Source organism: Patagioenas fasciata, chromosome 4, assembly GCF_037038585.1.
Source record: "Patagioenas fasciata isolate bPatFas1 chromosome 4, bPatFas1.hap1, whole genome shotgun sequence".
NCBI lineage: Eukaryota > Metazoa > Chordata > Aves > Columbiformes > Columbidae > Patagioenas > Patagioenas fasciata.
The window spans coordinates 55,929,374-55,947,881 of NC_092523.1; the positions used below are offsets into that span (position 1 = coordinate 55,929,374).

Sequence of the window (18,508 nt, forward strand, 5' to 3'; positions counted from 1 at the left end):
TACATAGTCACATGATTTACAATCAAATGGATTAACCGCTGACTTATGCTTCACATAAGCCTTATAAATCCATGTGCATACCTTCCAGATGCTAGGCAGAGAGCAATGAGACATATTTGAGATGTATTAGTGAGGCTGTTTTCCAATAGAAAATATACATGTGGGACTAAATCCCACTGACATTATATTTTAGGAGAGATTACAGCCAAGATGTGCTTGACAAGGCCCTATAGCTATTTATAGGCAGTTCTGTCAAATTTAGGGTAAACTTGTCTTTTTCGCTTCCTTCCAACCACATTTGCTGCAGGATTCTTCTCGTTAATTGTGGGCTGCCAAAGCTTTGCATAAAGACATCTGCACAGTGGCACCACCCTGTAATTACATGGGAAGGGTTCTCTGGCTTGTGATTTTGCTGGTAGAGGTACTTGCCAGGCTTTCTTCTGAGGGGGGGCTGGTTTTTGCATCAGCCCTGGCTGGAGTAGGAATTGGATGAAACAAATCCACAAACTGAGAAATGGGAGGGCGATCCAATCTCTGCTGCTATGTGGTGCTTTACACTTCAAGGATTTATCACCTTTACGGATCCTCTCCACTTTGCAACCACTGTACTGTGTCTCAGGTCACATTGTTAACCGGGCACATGGATTTGCCACACTGGCATCTCACTGACTAAAGGATGTGTTTAAATTGGGAGTAATGGCACTGCACCAGTCAGAAAGTGCTCAGTGACGAATCCTGGTTTGCTTTCACCATATGAGAAGCTGCTCCTAGAGTAATTAAGTCCTCTGTCATTTCCCAGTGCCTTTTTGGGTTGATAGGTTGGTTTCTCTCCTCCCACAACAAACACAGGTGGATTTCAGTGGTGTTAAAAGTAATAAAAATATATTTTTTAAATACAGGCTTTACATAACTAAAAATCTTATTAGCAGGAATACTAGCAGAGAAATGAACTTCCCTGAAAGCCAACTTTGCTTGTGGATGCCTTCCTCAGAGCATCTGAGCAATCGCTTTGAGCAGAGGTGAACCAGGTTGCTCTGCCCAAGGGAAGCAGCAGGAAAGATCTGCCAGATGCTCTGTGTACTGTTTCTCTGGGTGTTGAATTTGGTACTTATTAATAAAAATCCATGAACAATTTCTGCAGCTTACCAATAGGTGATAGTAAAGGCTCCCTTTCCTGATGAGTTTGCAAATTCCTGAGTCCTTCCAGAGCCTGGCACTGCCCCCCATTATATTTGTGCAAAGCCATGGACCCCTCCCTAGAAATTGGGTAATGAATCAGTAACTGATCCTATGCAAAAGTGAAAAATGCTCCTGGTCTCTTCCAGTAGTGCCAGTGTGAAGTACACACAGGGTATACAGCTGAGGTTCAAGCCCTGAGGTTGCCAAGTGAATTTTATCAATGTTTCAGTAAACATAATTTTTAAAAATAAAAAACAAACAAACAAAAAACCAAAACGAAGTCTGGGAAGGGCTAGTTCCTAGTTCGGTTCAGTGTTTGGGGACATGACATTCGTTATAGCCAAATCTGTTCAAATATCCTTCACAAATACCAGGAAAGAGTGTCCTTTAGACAGGTGGGTTGTTTTAAAAGGTCACTCCTTACAAAAACAAACAAACAAACAAACAAAAAAAAGGAGAAAAGTGTTAGGATTAAAAGTGCTGCTCTTCTCTGAGAAGCAGTGTGGTTGCAAGGGAAGTACTGGAAATGGGTGTGCAGAATGGGGCTCAGGAGCCAGCAGCACAGATTGGGACTGACCTGTGCTCCAGGTGGGGAGAAGTCACGGGAATCAGAGAGCTGCCTTGGGGAAGTCTTACGCCTTGTGCAGATCATGTCAAGTTAGGCAGGTGTACATCAAACCCTGTTTTGAATTAGAATTTCAGAATCGACTGCCCAGCTGTCTTCTGTGCCTGGTGAGAGGAGAAAATGAGTACACTTCTATGCAATCAAAAATCTCTAAAGTTTGGTGCATTAAAAGCAAGATAGTTTTGCTTTGATTTTATTGCATTTCATGTCTTTCATCTTTTTGTTCATTTTGCTTCCCCTCTCCCCTACCACTTTACGGAGGCTTGAGGACTTTGGTGGATGTTTCAGTTGCTTTTTAAATTTTGTGCCAAGGGTCTTAGTTTTGTTTTGACTGGCCCCAGTAATGTCGGTTCTTAATCATATTGTATAAGCCTTGAGCCATTGGTGAACGCTTATTCTGTCTGGCAGGAATTTTTGCAGTGGTCCTTCAGGTCTCATAACTTAAGGAGAGTTGAAGTGTGTATGTGATTGCATAGCGATTGTTTGCAAACCCTACAGCAGCTGACAGAAGACGCTGTCATCATACCTGGAGCTCAAACCTGTTGGGTTTTGTATCAGAGTATATTCCACTTGCGGTTTTGATTTCTGCTTGCTCCTTTGCCTTTCTTGTCTCTCCTAGATTCCATCAGAACTGGCGACATGAGAAGTGACATTTTATCTGTTGTAGTAAACTGTGCCCATTTGTATCTTGTGAATAAAGTCAGGAAAGAGCTTATTCTGCTCCTTTTGGAAAAGAAAGTGGCTGTAGATGTCTGCACCGTCCAGCCCTTCTGCACCTGCCAAACACAGCCAGTTTTCCAGCTGGCTGAAAGACCAAGGACTAGTAAGGGGTGGCATTAGAAAAGCAAACAACTTGCTTGTGTCAGCAGGATCACTGCCTTGAAGTTGTTGTTATGGAAGTAAAGATGACCCCAGAGCACAGAGGGTGATGTATTCATTGCATTCTTTGCTGTGCAAGAGGAAGGCTGTTAAATTTTATGCAGTTTGTTGCGTTCTTAAGGCATTCATTGATTCTCATGTAGCTAGGTAGTCTGGTATAAAATAAGGACATTCTAACATCCTTGTCAATTGTGTATCTGTATGTCATTGGGGGAGGACTTACCCAGATAACAGAGTTTCTTAGCACAGATCACCCTGGGGGGTTGTTGCCAAAGAGCAGAAGAGTCCAAGGTAGCCCTGGCCCTGTGGTTTGCCTTAATGACTAGCGCTGTAGGTTGTCAAAACAATATGTTTGCCAAGACAGTGGAACATCCTGGTGTAAGCACAGGTTACGTCTGATGAGAACAAAATAATGCTGAGTTTGGTAGATTTGCTGGCTGAGATGGTCTCCACATCTTGTGAGACAAAGCCTTGATCGTGGAGAGACATTTTGGCCTGGGGGGAGCAGACGCTCAGATTTGCTCCACTGTGTCATGCACACCTACCTAGAGCCCCATAGAAGCGCACACGCTAGGGTGCCTCTGCTCATCCAGCAGCATAAGCAGGGAGATCTGTTTTCCTCATTTAATTTCCCAGGCTGTTTTGACAGCCTCTGTGACCTTCCCTCAGCTACAATCCCCAGGCTTGTGACCAGCCTGCCTGCACTCTGTTCGCACTGCCAGCACGCTCTCTCAGCCACGTCTTAAACAGCAGCTTTAGAGACATCTGGTTTGCTGAAGTCGAGCTATTTGTCTAATTTCAAATCTACATGAGTCCTGTTTTATAATCCCACTAAAAAAAAATGTGACTACAAGAGATTCTCTAACCATTATCAGCACTGAATGGGCAGCACAGATTGTGTTTTACTCTTAGGTCAGTGGAAAACAGGAAAATATTTGGAATTTGCTGAGTTCCTTGCTTATATTTTTCCATGTGATCGTAAGAGGTCTTTTCTCTTTTTTTTTCTGTCAAAAGAAAATGAAAACAAAAAAGCCAAAACAGCCCCCCCAAGTTCAAAGACATGCAAGTGAATCCTTTACTATTTTTACAGTAATTTTTCTCCACTGGAAAACAAATTATATAAACAGACTTCTAAAAAGAAAACCCCTCAGAACTGGGCAGGAGGAAGTGTTCCTCTGGTACAACTTGAAATAAAAAAGTGGCACACCTGGCTCCAGCTGGTTTCCCTGCTACACATATCTCACGCAGCCTCAGCTATGTGAAGTCGCTTCCAAGTCAAACAAGTAGCAATTTTTAAGTAGCACCTAAAGAGGAACAAGGCCAGGCCTTTGCCAGCAAAACCCCAGCCCCTAAAGGTTCCTGCTGCACAGGCTTTATTTTCATTTCCCTGACCCATTTGCACAGAGTTGTTAGTGATGGCCTGGCCTGCCTCCCTGTACACAGCAAACTAATAATAAATAGAAGGCAGCTGACACCCCGAGGCACCTGCAGCATGCTGAACACTGGGAGATTGTTCATCCCGCAGGAGCCTGTGAGGCCAGGAGCGATGGGTAAAGACTTCTCCTGCCTTGATATCTGCCCAGACACACGCAGTCTGAAAGTCAACCAGGACAGGTCTGTGGGGCCCTGAAAGGTTTCTTGGGCAATTAATAGAAAAAATATTTTTTTTTCTTTCTGTCAGAGGAAGAGCAAGGATGACCAACATGTGAATAAAGGAGGCCTTTATGCAGCACTCCTGTTGTCACGGAGGCAGGCTCGCTCAGAGATATCGAGGTGGTACAATATTTGGGCAAGTTTTGAGCAGTCCCTTTCACTGACTTTAAGGCTTACTTATATTATTCTAGTTTCTCAAGCCTCACTACTTATTTATTCATAAATCAAGTGTTTGCCAGGGAAAATACTTTGATGCCCTTCTGATGGAGTATGTACAGGAGAGCAAGCTGAAGGAAAAAAAAAAAATCCAACACCAAAACCACCCCAAACCCCTTATTCATCAATATTCATAGTCTTTTGAAAGATGAGATTATTGGGAAAAAAAAAGCTGCATTTCTTTTCACATATTTTCCAGGCTGAAATATTTTCCTAATTTATCTAATGGTTTACCTGTATGATAGTTGCACAGTTTTTATACATTTTAGCAGGATGAATAGAAATGTATGTTTTCAGTGAACCAGCTAGAAAAGTGACTTGCATTTCTATGTTTCTTTCTGCATGTTCATTTTCTGCTGTGTAATGGGTGAGTGGCAAAACCGTGATAACTTTTTCAAACTCTGAACTGACCTTTTATTCAGGTTTGCTGGCAATAGCTTTTGCTCTCTGACACACAGCACATTGTCTAACTCACAGGGAAGATTTAAATACAAAAATTAATAGCCTAGTTTTATAAATCCTTGTTTCAAGAAATGCTTGAGCTACAGGTTGATGGGGATCAGGATGCTGCATTGGAAAAGCAGCATTAGACACCTGCCATCTTCCTCTGTAATTTCCCAGGCATCTATTGCTGGTCTCTTCAGGGAAGAGACAAGAACAGATTTTGGTGGAGTTTAGAGCGACAGTTTTCTGGTTTTGTGACTCATGGACAGTTTTCCCAGGATCAGATCACTGCTTTTATCATCAGCCAGCAAAGCCCTTTAACAAGTGGTGTTTTACCTTTGTATCTCCTTGTTGTGAGTGGATCGTGTGCTTGTAGAACTGGAGCTTGTAAAGGCTTGGTAGGATGTGCTTACTGTTACTGTACAGTCCTCTGGGTTTCTATCAAGACATGGTACAGAACAAGATAATTTCTCTGGTATATGTGAACATGTCATGGCTATGGTAGTCTTGATCTGGGAAAGATGCCTTTCCTGCCTCATTGAATGAGGCCTGGCTATTGGAATTCACTTAAAAGCTGCAGAAATTGGGCTCTGTGTTAAAAACAAGTAGCCCTTGCCACACCTGTTGCTTGCATGTAATGGGGTTATCTCAGTCTCTCTAGGTCTTGCTGTGGCTTTTCATGGGCTCCTGCACAGCCTTGTGTCCTAATAACAACATCCCTTACTGCCCCTTGGCCCCATGCAGCACAGTGTGGGGCTGGAGCGGTTTGCTGGTTGCTGATGTATTTTACTGGTTGCTGTCACTATGTGCTTGGGAGGATTTCTGTCTGGGTTTCCTTCAGGCGCAGGAATAAGGACACTTTTTCTTATACGTCTTCAAGAAAACTTGGAAGATATTGTGTCAGTCGGCTTTTCTTCCAGCGATTCCTTCCATGACCTGGTAATGTCCCAACCTGGAGTTCTGTGTCCAGCTTTGGGGCCCCCAGCATAGGAAGGACATGGACCTGTAGGAGCAAGTCCAGAGGAGACCACAAAAATGATCAGAGGGATGGAGCACCTCTTCTATGAAGGCAGGCTGAGAGAGTTGAGGTTGTTTAGCCTGGAGAAGAAAAGTCTCTGGGGTGACCTTATTGTGGCCTTCCAGTATCTAAAGGGGACCTACAAGGAAGCTGGAGAGGGATTTATTACAAGGGCATGTAGTGACAAGACAAAGGGTGATGGCTTTAAACTGAAAGAGGTCAGATTTAGATGAGACATAAGGAAGAAATTCTTCCCCATGAGGGTGGTGAACAGGCTGCCCAGAGAAGCTGTGGATGCCCCATCCCTGGGAGTGTTCAGCGCCAGGCTGAACACTGCTTTGAGCAACCTGGTCCAGTGGAAGGTGTCCCTGCCCATGGCAGGGGGGCTGGAAGTAGATGATCTTTAAGGTCCCTTCCAACCCCAACCATTCTATGATTTTTGAGTTGAGACCATTTTTTTTCAGTTGAGCATAGTTGAGGTTTCGTATCAAAGTTACTATTATGATAGAACATCAGCTGTAACAATTATTTGGAATATGTGTGAATATATATTTGTTGACATGCAAGAACCACTGACTTGCTACTGACAGTAAAATCTGTGGCTATCAAACACAGCGTGAGCTGATGTATTTGAAGTTAAATGAGAGGAGAAGCTAGTGGTGCTTTTTTCCTTCTAGTTTGTTTCACTGCTAGACTAATGTTGGCACTGAAATGCCCAAAAAAGGCATTTAACTGAGGAAGACAAGAACTGGTGAAAGTTTAAAATAAGTAGAGCTCAAACAGAGATCAGCGATGGGGCAAATACTGAGAAAACGGTGAAACTATACGGCCATTTCAGTAGGTTTCATTAGGGACTTACCTGCTAGGCAGTTCGTTTTACCAAAATAAGTTTCAAGGATGCTATTTTAAAGGAACAAAATGTTGTGGAAGGTTTTGATAGACAAAATATCTTTTCTGTGATATTTTCTCTGTTCTTTGAAGTCAGTTTCCCAGACTTATTCTGTGCAAGGCCATCTGTGGCTGTAGCAATGGAACAGGTACTCAAATGTGCTTTTCCCCCCATCTCCCCATAACAGGGAGCTGTGGTGGCCCCACATTCCCTAAATCCTTTGTGCTGCCTCCCAACTAGACACCATGGACAAGTTGTATGATGGGACTTGGCAGAGGGATTTGTAAGAAGCACCAGGAACTCAGTTTCTGTAGCAGGCATGAAGCGTCTTGCTGAGCAGCAAGAAAACCACTATTTTTCATTTTGCCTCCTATGGGACCATGGTAGTCATCATACAGTGACATGCAATGTCCTGCTGTGGTGCACAGCGGGGCTCAAGTAAGTTGCTTTTTCCCTTAAAGCATCCAGCACTCAAGCAAAGAATGTGACTCAAAAAGATTTTGTTCATTTGAGAGAGTGTAAACAGGCAGAGAAGGCAGCTCTGCTGGGTGCCTCAGGTATTCTTCACTCAGTCTTCTCTTTTCATGGTGGATTTGGTTTTTATTTTTGACCTTGTGTTTCTGAATTTACTAAAAGGCTTGTAGTTTTCAGTAGGCTTAAACAAAAGCTTTTTTTGCCCAAATACATTTCCAGAAGTGTCTGCAATTCTCTTTTTTGATAGTTCTCAATTAAAAAGCAAACGCTCTCTTCCCAATCCTACACTTAAATTTCTTTTGCTTTTCTTCTCCCTCCCACTCCCTCCACGCCTTTCCTTACACATACACAAGTGCTTTTATATTTCTGCTTCTTTCCTCCTTATGTCTCTTCATTTTGTTCACAGCATTACCTGCAGGAACTATTACTCGTCAACACAGAGAGCTAATGCTCCTGTGCAAGAAAAATGCTGAAGCCAAATGCTGTGGCTACCTTCTCACTGCTGGTGCTGACTTCTTATGTCTTGTCAGAGCAAATTTTAGGTTCTGTGTGCATTTCTGGTTTTAATAAACTCCTTTATTTTAATGCTAACAGAATTAATCTAACCTCATACTCTCAGCAGGCTGTTCTCAGCCAGAATATTGTTTTCAAACTGAGGCAAGACCCTGTTTACATAGATAAGCGAATTCACAGTCCATAGAGCTTCTTCCAGTGGGAGCAGCTGCTGAACACTTAACAGTAAGGACTGGAAAGCACGTGTTTCACACACATAGCAAACATTTCTTCTTCTGAAGAGTAACCAGTTTTGATTGGGTTTTTTTTTTTTTCTTGAAGAATTGGAAACTAGAACATCTGCATCTTGGCCAGCCATTCTTTCCCACAAGCACTTCTTCTGAACAAAAACTTAGGTTATTGTTTGTGTATGCATCTTGATGCCCGTGTTTCTGAAATATGCCCAGAACCACACTGGGGGAAATACGGGGAACTGTTCAACAAGGCAAACTTTGTTGTGGATCTGTTGATTCGTGCCCAAGCCGCTGCTATTGGGGAGTCCCACAGAGCCAGCCCCAAGTGCTGTCACTGTAGGTAGCATGACAGACAGGCTGCACTTCCCGCAACTGTTTCTGCAGTGCTGTTGGTGTGAAAGTGCTGGTAGTGGCCAGAGGTGGAAATTCAGTGAGACAGGGTACAGGGTACCCATCTGTGAAAAGACTGGGCAATCTGTACAGCCAGGGATTGCTGACAAGATGTAAAGATGGAGGGGACAGGTGAGAATATTGGACACTCATGGTCTGGACTTCTCAAAGAATTTATCCCCTGGTGACAAAGCACCACATTTTCCATATCTCAGTTGCTTATTTAAATTATTGTAATAAGAGGGCTGCTTTTCTTGAATCCTTGCACTGCTTAAGTCTTAAAAAATAGAAATAAAAAAGGTACAGGTTGTGCATAGCAGTACTAGGGGTGAATCTAGACATGAGTACTGGGCAGGTGAGAGCAGCCTCATGCTGAGACCTTTCCTAAGTGCCTCTGCATTGAAAACATCCCCTGAATGCTGCATCTGATGCCCTTTGGCTGGCATGTAAATTCACAGAGTACAGAAGGTCGCTAATAAAATTCTCAAGTCCTTCAGCACAGCAGTGTTCTGTTGACCTGAGTGAAAGCTTTACCTTATCTCACACCTGTAGTGTTGGACCTTGAGCAATTATTTTAGCAGCTCTGTGTTTTGCTCTCAATGTTATTCCTGTGCAACCAGTATGAACAAGGTCTCTGTGAACCACAGAAGAATTTTACTGTTTGATACAAGGCACAGTACATATTGCTTTATATTATGGCATTGTTTTTGTGTCTGCATAACTACATAAGATATCCAAGAGTACTTCTGCATGCTCTGGTGTCCCAGGTTAGTACCAGACAGTGCTCTGTGGGGCTGGAATGCAGCATTTAGGTGCTGAACATGGGAAGTGTATAAGAGAGGCTATCTAACTCGAATGGTCAGAGCTTGAAAATAGTTTAAGTAAGGAAAAAAAACAAGGCAAATGTATATTTTTTTATTCGTATGACTGTGTGTAAGGATTTCTTATTTTTATTTATTTTTTTAAATTTACATTTACCTTTAGACCACAAAGTGGACTAAAGGCTTCTGTGCTTACTCTCAAACTCTTTTTTTTTTATTTTTGTACAGTAATAGTCAGGTAAAAGATGCATGTTTTCCAAAAGCCCACTTGGCATTTTTGGGCACGGGAGAAGGAAACCGAAGTGATTTCAGATGTATTGCAAGTTTTAGAAACATTTCAAAGTTACCGTCTGTAAGAGAATGGTACTTCCAGATGAAAATACAGGAATGTGTGCAGAGTGCATTCTAGGCTTGCTTTGGTGGTGGTTCAGTCTCTTGGCTAAGAGACAACATATTTCTGCTGTACCCACCGCTTCACCCAAAATCAAATTGTGCAGAAGGTAAAATCCCAATCTGTAAGCCTATGTTTTATGCTGTTTCCACTCCCAGCTAGCCAAAAGAACAGGTCAGCGATTTAATTCTACTTGCAAAGCAGAAATGGTAATAGCACCTGGTTTAAAGATACAGAGGTGAGGCTCTCTCTCTGACTGCTGTTGCCCACTGGTATTTCTATTAGATGTAACATGATCTGCAGGTGGCAAATAAGTCCAAACACTATGCAACAAAAATAAATTGCTACTCATTAAAAATATATTTCAACTGGTAATGTATTTTACGTCTGTCCCTTTCAGCCTTAATTGTGCTCATTCCCCTGGGTCCCCACCTGTGATATTGTCCACATGAAAAGAACTTCCTTGTGAATTTGTAATTAATTCCTAAATATTGTCTGTCTTTACTTTCCCTGTCATCTGCCTTCAGTTTGGCATGCTATTAAAGCACTTGCATTATGAGACTCTTTCACCAGACAGCAGAGCTGGTCTCTTTATATCCCTATATATTGTGTCTCCTCAGCTACACCACACTTGAACACACACACACACAAACACACACACACACGTTGCAAGAATTTCAAAGAAAGCTGAATCATGGCAAGTTCCAGTTAATTTGCCATCGTGTAGGTCCCAGTCCAGCAAAACCCTTGGATGCAGTCAAAAACCTGCTGTAATTAATCTTTAGGATGTGTTCACAAATTGTGCTGAAGAGGTGCTGAAAGAAAACCCTGTATTAAGATCTTTTCTTTCAGAGTAGTAATGTTCTGCTCTAAGGATACAGGCGAGGTAAGGGTTTGGGGAGAGCTAAAAGTTCTCTTAAGATAATTGACACCCACACCTTTTAATCCCTAAAATGTACCTGTTGTTATTCCCCCTCCCAGGGATATTAACTGGCTTTATGAACAATGTTAACCCTCACTATACACTTTGCTAGCATAGGAAAAAGCATTTGCTGCTTCACCTTGTGAAAACATGAAGACATCCTTCTGGTATGTGGGCAGTTCTCACAAATGTGAGGTCTTTCTCAGGAGGCTTATCTGTATCAATAGCTTTTCTTTCATAAACAGCGTTACTCAGCAGACTAAATACCACAGGTTAGGCTGTCCCCACAGTATGGCAATGCAGGGAAAATGCTCATACCAGTTCCTTGAAGAGGCATGGAGGAATGATGTGTTTAGCAGCACCCTTGGTTCTCACCCTGGTGCTCTAACCAGAGAGAAATGATCCATCAGGTGTAGAGTATTTCAAAGAGCCAGATTTAGCCTATTTTTTTTTTTTCTGGTTATGTTAACAAAATAGGGAAAAATGCAAATTCTCCACAAACCCAGCAAGTCTGATCAGCGCTCGCTGGTGTCACTTGCAACCAGTCTTCTTGTCTTTGAAGGCTGAACCTGTCTCACAATGCATACAAATATACTCCAAATGATGGGCAAGTCCTGGCATTTCGGTGTCCATGGTAAGGTCGCGTTTGGGAATCAAAACCAGATTTAGGAAACGTGCTTCAGTGGGTGAAGTAACATATATGGGAGTGAATCATTGGCAAGTGGTGGTTGGGGTGGGGTTTTTTTGGTGTTTGTTGTTGTTTGGGGAGGGGGGGTGTTTTGTTGTTGTTTTGGGTTTTTGTTGGTGTTGTTTGTTTTGATTTTTACAACTTTAAAGTTAACAAATGGAACTAGACCTCAAATAGGTAATATTTTTTCAGGTTTCTCGTGGTAGTTGTTCTCAGAATAGTTTGTTTCCTTAAAAGATAAAGCTGGAAGGCCTTCGTGGTTGCACAGTGCTGTCCTTTAACCAGATGATTTTAGCAGCTTTTGAAGCAAAGTTTGAAGAACATGCTTCAACACCCAGGAAAACCCAGTATAAAATCAGTCTACTTTTGGGCCTGACTTTTTACTCACCTTAACTCCAGTGATATATAAGCAAACTGTAAGCAAGAGCTATATGTAATTTGTACCTCTTCTAAAATCTTTTGATATTCTCTGAGCAGTATATAATGGCATTAAGATATGTGAGAATCAAATCTGCAGTCTTCATGCTTGATGGCCAAAGGACAGCAGTGTTTGTGTTTTTCCTGCCCTGAACAGTTTTTCTGGTTTTCTTTTTTTTTTCTTTAATGACACAAAGATCAGACACATCTATTTCATTGGACTGGATGAAGCAGTCCTTAGGTTGATGTCCGAAGTACAAGCACATGCCAGAGGCAGGTGTGGATCTTCATGGTTGATTGAGTGTGAGCCATGAACAAGAAGGCCCGTTCAATACATACGATATTTATCAGTATATGGATTTATAGGAAGCAATGTCTACCATGGTGTACAACTTGCAAAAGTTTTATAGTTTAGGTTGAGTACAGAAATATTTTCCAAATATCATCCAATTTGACTGAACCTGTAGTACTTGGGGGCAGGGGGAAGAATACAGGCATTGAACTCACGATCAAACACCTTAGTGCTTCAAGATTCTCCCTGTGTTGGAAGTACTCAGAAGTTCATCTTTCCATGTTCGTCCCCATCTAACTGCCCTACTTCAAAGGTTTCTCACTGATAGCATAGGACTCGTTTTTAGGCTGAGGAAAGTCAATGCAGATTTGGGGTTGATGATCACTGCATGGGAGAGACAAACTTAATGGAATACTCTGGAAAGGCTGCAAAATAAAGGAAAACACTGGTGGAAACAGAATTGTACAAATATTCCATGTAGTTAAGAGATGAATAAATGTTTGGATGAATTAGTTATTCAGAGTGGTTTGTCAGAGGTTTTTAATGTGGTTTGAAATATGACAGGTATTAGTCTTTTCCAAGGTTCACATACATAGGCTTCTGATGAAAGTATTCTATCTCGAGCAGAGCAAAGTGTAGTTTCTTATACATTTTATACTTTTGTCTATAGGAAGAAGACAGTGCAAATGGGTCTGGAATAATCAGAGCATTGGCATCCCACAGTATTTGTCTAATATAAAAACATATCACTGGAGGTGGAAGTGAGAAGGACAGGCAGAGAAGTGTAGGATCCTAGTCTCTTCCAAATCATAGTTTTCCCGTCTTGAACTTTATCTACTTCTTCAGATGTTTCGCCGTGGAGAGATTTGTATTTCTCCCCTATAGATCCTTCATCTCCCTTCTCTGTTGATTTAAACATTCTTTTATGCCACCTGTGAAGAACTAGAGCTTTTCTCATATCATCTCCTTGAATTTGGACCTGCAGGAGGTAAATTCACTTCCCCTTCCACATAAAACCCTAGCTGGTAATTGATGGCTGTCAAAGCATTACCAGTAGCCTTTCTCACCTGCAAAGAGTCCTCAAACCGCTGGCCCCATATATGCCTCCACCTCAATATTGGAAGGAGCATAATGTCTGACCTCACTCCAAGTACAGTGGCCATATTTTTGAGATGTATCTAAATTTCAGAAGAAAATATGTATTCCTTATTCTTTTGGGTGAGTCACAGTCCTTGAGTACATCTAAGGCTTTCTGAATCCCTTAGTTTGTGTCCCTGTTGCATATAGTGAAGGAACGTGTCCTCATGTGCACTTTCTGACTGGTACAATGTGCGTTTTATGTCCAGCGAGAGAGATGAGTTACCTGTGGTGCTCTCAAAAGCATCGGTATCACTGCTTGTTTTCTGCAGGGATGTGCAGACTTTGATGGACCTAATTTATGGCTGAAGCGATTAGGCACAACTCTGTGGCTTTTCGCAAACTCACACGTCTGTGTGCCAGTGCTGAAGGCAACTTTGCTGCTGGGATATAATCCCTTGAAACTACAAGAACTCCTTGGTCCTTCATGAAACCCCACTTCTGCATGCCTCTAGCATCGGATGAGAAAAGCGGGAGGAGGAACTCCATGTTGCTAGATCTAGTCCAACTGAAGGATAATGTTCTACTCTATTTTACTCCAAATTGTAGTAATTATAAGTCAACTTACCCTAGTAGTAAGTAGGTTCAGCTGTTAGACCCCAAAGCTATATGTAAGCGTAACTTTCAAACCCCATCTTAGAGTTTCTCCACCTTTCACTGTGTAATGAGTTTCTGAAATGTTACAGGTGGACCTAAAGCACAATCTCTGTGCTTAATAGAGTTTGTTGTGTTAGAAACACATCAGAGGAGAAATGAAGACACCTTTAGGAGAAGGTTTTCCTTTTCAGGGGTTTTACGGTATTTTTATTCTCTCCTCAAGCTACTTTTAAGTCACAAGCTTTATAATTTTGGGAGAAAAGAGGGCAATTTTTTACAAGTCTTCTGTAAGCTGTGACACATTTAAAAAATTCAGAATAACAAGAAAATTCAAGCTGATTAATAGTTTAATGAATGAATGCTCACAGGTGGTTAGAAATTAATCACAAATGAGCAAAGAAGAGAAACAATGTCGACAGATCAAAGGCCTTTAGTTTCGAGGAGGAGGCCTCGAAAGTGTACTTTTAACATAGAAAGTTTTTGTTTAGACATTCTGGTTACTCTCTTATTGTTCATAAAGCAATTTTGATGGTAGTCTCTATCCTTGCTTGTAGTTCCATGTTGATTTATAGCTGATGATAGATGAACATTATTTTAGGAGATAGATTTTATAAGCAGAAGAGCCTTGAAAGGTAGCCCTCTGTTTAACATTGCAAATAATACTGTAACATCTGCCAGCTTTCTTAAATGATCGGATCATACTGCACAAGTCAAGGTGTTTATTTAAAATTAGCTTTTCTGAAAGGCAATGAATCCTTTTTTCACACGCACGACAAACAGCTGGTCGTGTATCTAGGTGTGGGTGCAGTGTGCCATTGCCTTGCTGTGTGCTAGGGAGAGTCTTTTTTTCTCATTGCCTCATATCTACCATTGCCTGGCTCTTCAGACACGTAAATCAGGTGTTCAAAAGAAGGTCTGCTGGGGATAGGGAGGAGATGTGTATTTCAAGATGGTCAGATGTATTGCAGGAGATTCTTCTGGCTCTTCCTATCAGCAGCGTTGATGGTACGAAATTGCCAAATGAGTAACACATGTTTTGATAGAATTAAATGTGAAATTGGAAAAGGAAACATTGCCAGATAAACCATTACACTATAGAAATCTACTGCTGTTAAAATTTAAAAAAAAGTTTTTCAAAAGTGTTCCATGTGGTATTGTTTCCGTTTCCCCCATAATAAAAATTAAAAAAAAAAAAAGCGCTTGGTTTCAGTTGAGTAGAACCAAACGTGTACAGCTAACAAGTACTGTTATAACTCACCTACCTAATAACCTCTAGACTCAGCATTTAGTTTTTCTTATGGGGGTCTCAGGAGGCAAGAACCCTTCTGTCTTGCAAGTTCACCCTCATCCCACCAGTTCCTTTTGCTTTTTGTGTTGTGATAGCGTGTGCAGAAGAATTGCCTTCTACCAACCTGTTCTGTGTTCAGCTGGAAAATAAACAGAGTAAAAGGTGAAGAAACAGAGAAGGAGTATAGGGTAAATGACAAACAGGGTTTCCCAGCAATGGGTGGTACAGGAAGCCACCCCATCAGTGCCTTTGTCCATGACGTGCACCTCAGCAGCAATATTCTTCCAAGTGTTCCAGCCCTAAGGCAGAAAGTGATCTCTTGCAGCCAGAACTGCTGCTGAATGTGTCACTGTCCTCCAGGTGCTTCACTGCCACCTGCAAGTCACCTCTGACATATGTAGGTACAAAAGCTAAATGCGTAATTTATGGAGCTATAAGAACATGAACAGAAATTCAGGACTAGTCATTCTCCTCTTGTTGGTGTTCTGCTTGTAGCCATCCTGCTTTTGTCAGCTTTATTTCTAGGCATCAGTTTTGTTTTGCTGTTTCTTTCCTTGTATTTCAATGATCAGATTTTTGCTCTGGAACTCATTAGCTGTCAGGAATGACACAGTACAGGAGTTGCCTTGTGAAAGAGAGGACTGGCAAAGTCTACTCTGTTCTCTAGTCATAGCACAGAATAGAGAGATGTATGGTAACCAGTTTCCAGTCCATCATTTTTCTGACAAGCTAAAAATGTGCTGGGATTATTGAGCTGAATGGGCTTTGCTTTGGCTGTAGAGGTGTATCCCAAAATAAATAGCATTGTCACCCTGCCTGCTTTGGTCCTGTAATTGGTGCAGGAGTGCATGTTGCATGATGCAGGGTTTATGTTTATTTTTACTGAAATGCTGTGTAGCTTGTATTAAAAATACGCTGTAATCTAAGTGTCTTAACTCCTGACAGAAGCCTGGTTCAGATGAAATTGAAAATGTTTATATAATCTCTAAAAATGTTTTTATACAGAAATCTATGAACATATGTATGTTTCTGTTCATTTGTGACTGTCTTTGTGTTTTCCAGTCCATTATCTTCATTCGTGACCGAAATTCCCATCGCCAGGAGGTGTCTGCATACATCGACTATGCACACAGACTGACAACAGATGATTTTGAAGTCTACTTCAGTGGGAAGAAAAGGCTTTTACCTCGGAACACTGATCTGAGGTATTTAGCTTGAGTTGGTTTTCATATACTTGCATTTAGGCAATATATAGAAAAAGATTGAAATGTTTTTGAGTAGGAAGACAGCTTATGAAAGTGGATTTCGCTGAAAGACAAGCACCATAGATCAGAATCAGTTGTGGAGAACACTTCTAAGAAATGACCCTGTGATGTTTATTTAGTCCAGGGAGTAAAACTTAACCAGGACATTTCAACCATCTCCTGTCTGAGCATCTCATTAGCCTGAGGAGTCTGTAAATAGCAACATGTTTTGACTGGTAAGTGTGTACTTGTGGAGATACAACAGGTCAGGAACAGCTACAGTCAGCAATGCCAGAACATCTCCAGTTTTCCCTGCACTCCGCAGAGTCTATGGAGATTGCTACTCTTTAAAAGTGCACCATGTGGAGAGGTCTGCTGCTGGCACATAAGACGTTGTGTTACCTGTGACTACTGAGAAAAATAATCAGTGAGATTTTTCACTGAAGAACATGTTTTCCTTAAAATATATCCTGTGTCTGAGTGCCCAGAGATATAAATTTGAGGTGTATTTGTGTGCCTTTATGAAGGCCAAGTTCAAGAGGCTTGGTGCAGCAAAGCCTGCAGTCAGATGGGAGCCTGGGGATGGGCTTAGCACTTAAGCAGTATGTGATGTGGTACTGTTGGACATGGACAAAGAAATGGTAAAACTTCCAGTGGGCTGGTGGTGTGAATTACTAGGGGAGTCTTCTCCACCCACATGTTCGAAGGTAAGAATGGTCAGCAACTAGCTGCAATATCTTGTGCAGTTACTGTCTCCTGGTAAAAAGATGTCCACATTTTCTCTGTTTTCTGAGAGTGATTTTCTCTAATAGAAATTGCTGCAAATACTGTTCAGTTAAATTCCTGTATGTGTTACAGAAAGAAAAAGCAAGAAAGAGTATTGGAGGGGGCAGATGGTTTTTTCTTACTCATTCCTGAGACAGCAAATGTCAATAATGACTGAATTAAGACCAGGAGTGAACATAGCATTGTGTCTACTTTGCTTATTACATCCTTTCTACATAGTAGGATTTTATTAGGGCTCACAAATATGCCTTTTAGATCATTGTTGTCATACCTAAATGTCACTGTTGTATCCAGTAGTTGTGTTTAGTCCTAATTATTCTGAGTTGAAAAAAGTGTTTAATGTACGCTTCAATGTCTCTTTCCTTCTCTTGTATCAAAACTAGGGTACACTGTAAAGTCTTCCTGGACAGTTCAGCATGTTCATTCCTTCTAGTGGCAGAATTATAACTTCAGGTGATATATAATTTTTCCTCTTTGTTAAAAAGAAAAGGGGGGGGCGGGGGAGCATAGAGCATTACTTTTACATGGAGATTTATAACTAGAATGTAACCCATGCAAAACTGTACTTGAACTTTCTAGCTGAACATAAAGGGAAGTTCAGATAAAGCATATGCAGTGCCAGAAAGGCTAATTTATTCTGTTTAAATATAAGTATGAATGTACACACTGTCATTAATTAGGTTCATATACAGACATATAAATATATATATATAACACTATACCTGTATATACTGAAGTCTTGTGAGATTGTACACTGGCTAAAGAAAAACTCTTCACTTTATGGTTAAATGATGTGGTTCTTGATGCATTACATGTACAAACTGGCTTTTCATAACAGCCTCCTGATGTCACAGAACATCACTAACCACATTTATGTATCCTGTACTCCACTGGAGCTGTCGAGCATCCTGTTTAGCATCAGTTAGGTGTCTTCAGATCAGCACCTTTCATTCCCACCATGTCTCTCACAGTTAATGCTGGGAATGTTATTGGGCAGGTGGAGGACAGGTATGAAGAAGCCTAGGAAGAGACACTTGTCTAGTACTGTAGGCATTTGAAACTGATGGGTTCCCTTTAACCACTATTCCCTAGTTAATAGTTATAAATTCAACTAACAAAAGCAGAGGCCTTCTCAGAGACATTTGCAAGTCACTGCAAGTGCCCTTGGTCTGTCATAGGTACCAGTGCTCAGCACGTATTTAAGGAGCATGCTCAGGTGGACAAACCCAGGAGAGTCGTGGCAGTGACTGTGTTAGTGAATGTGACAAAAGTTCTTCTGGTTATTCAAAATAAGTCTGTTACAAGAGATGTTTCAAAGATAGCTTTTCTTGAGGTAAGCTGAAATGGGCAGGCTGAGGGCTCTGGTCTAATGGTTTGTTTCTCTTTCATCCCTCTTTGGCAAAGATGGTCAG

General features: G+C 41.4%; 1 protein-coding gene across 3 annotated transcripts in view; it reads left to right on the plus strand.

Annotated features, from left to right (window-relative positions):
• The window catches only part of LOC136101433 (cilia- and flagella-associated protein 299), a 271,288-nt gene that overhangs the window by 180,649 nt on the left and 72,131 nt on the right, over nt 1-18,508 (plus strand). For all 3 annotated transcript variants that reach the window (XM_071807926.1, XM_071807928.1, XM_071807927.1), the window contains one exon: nt 16,129-16,271. In XM_071807926.1, coding sequence (XP_071664027.1) covers nt 16,129-16,271 — 143 coding nt within the window. The remainder of the gene's footprint in view (nt 1-16,128; nt 16,272-18,508) is intronic.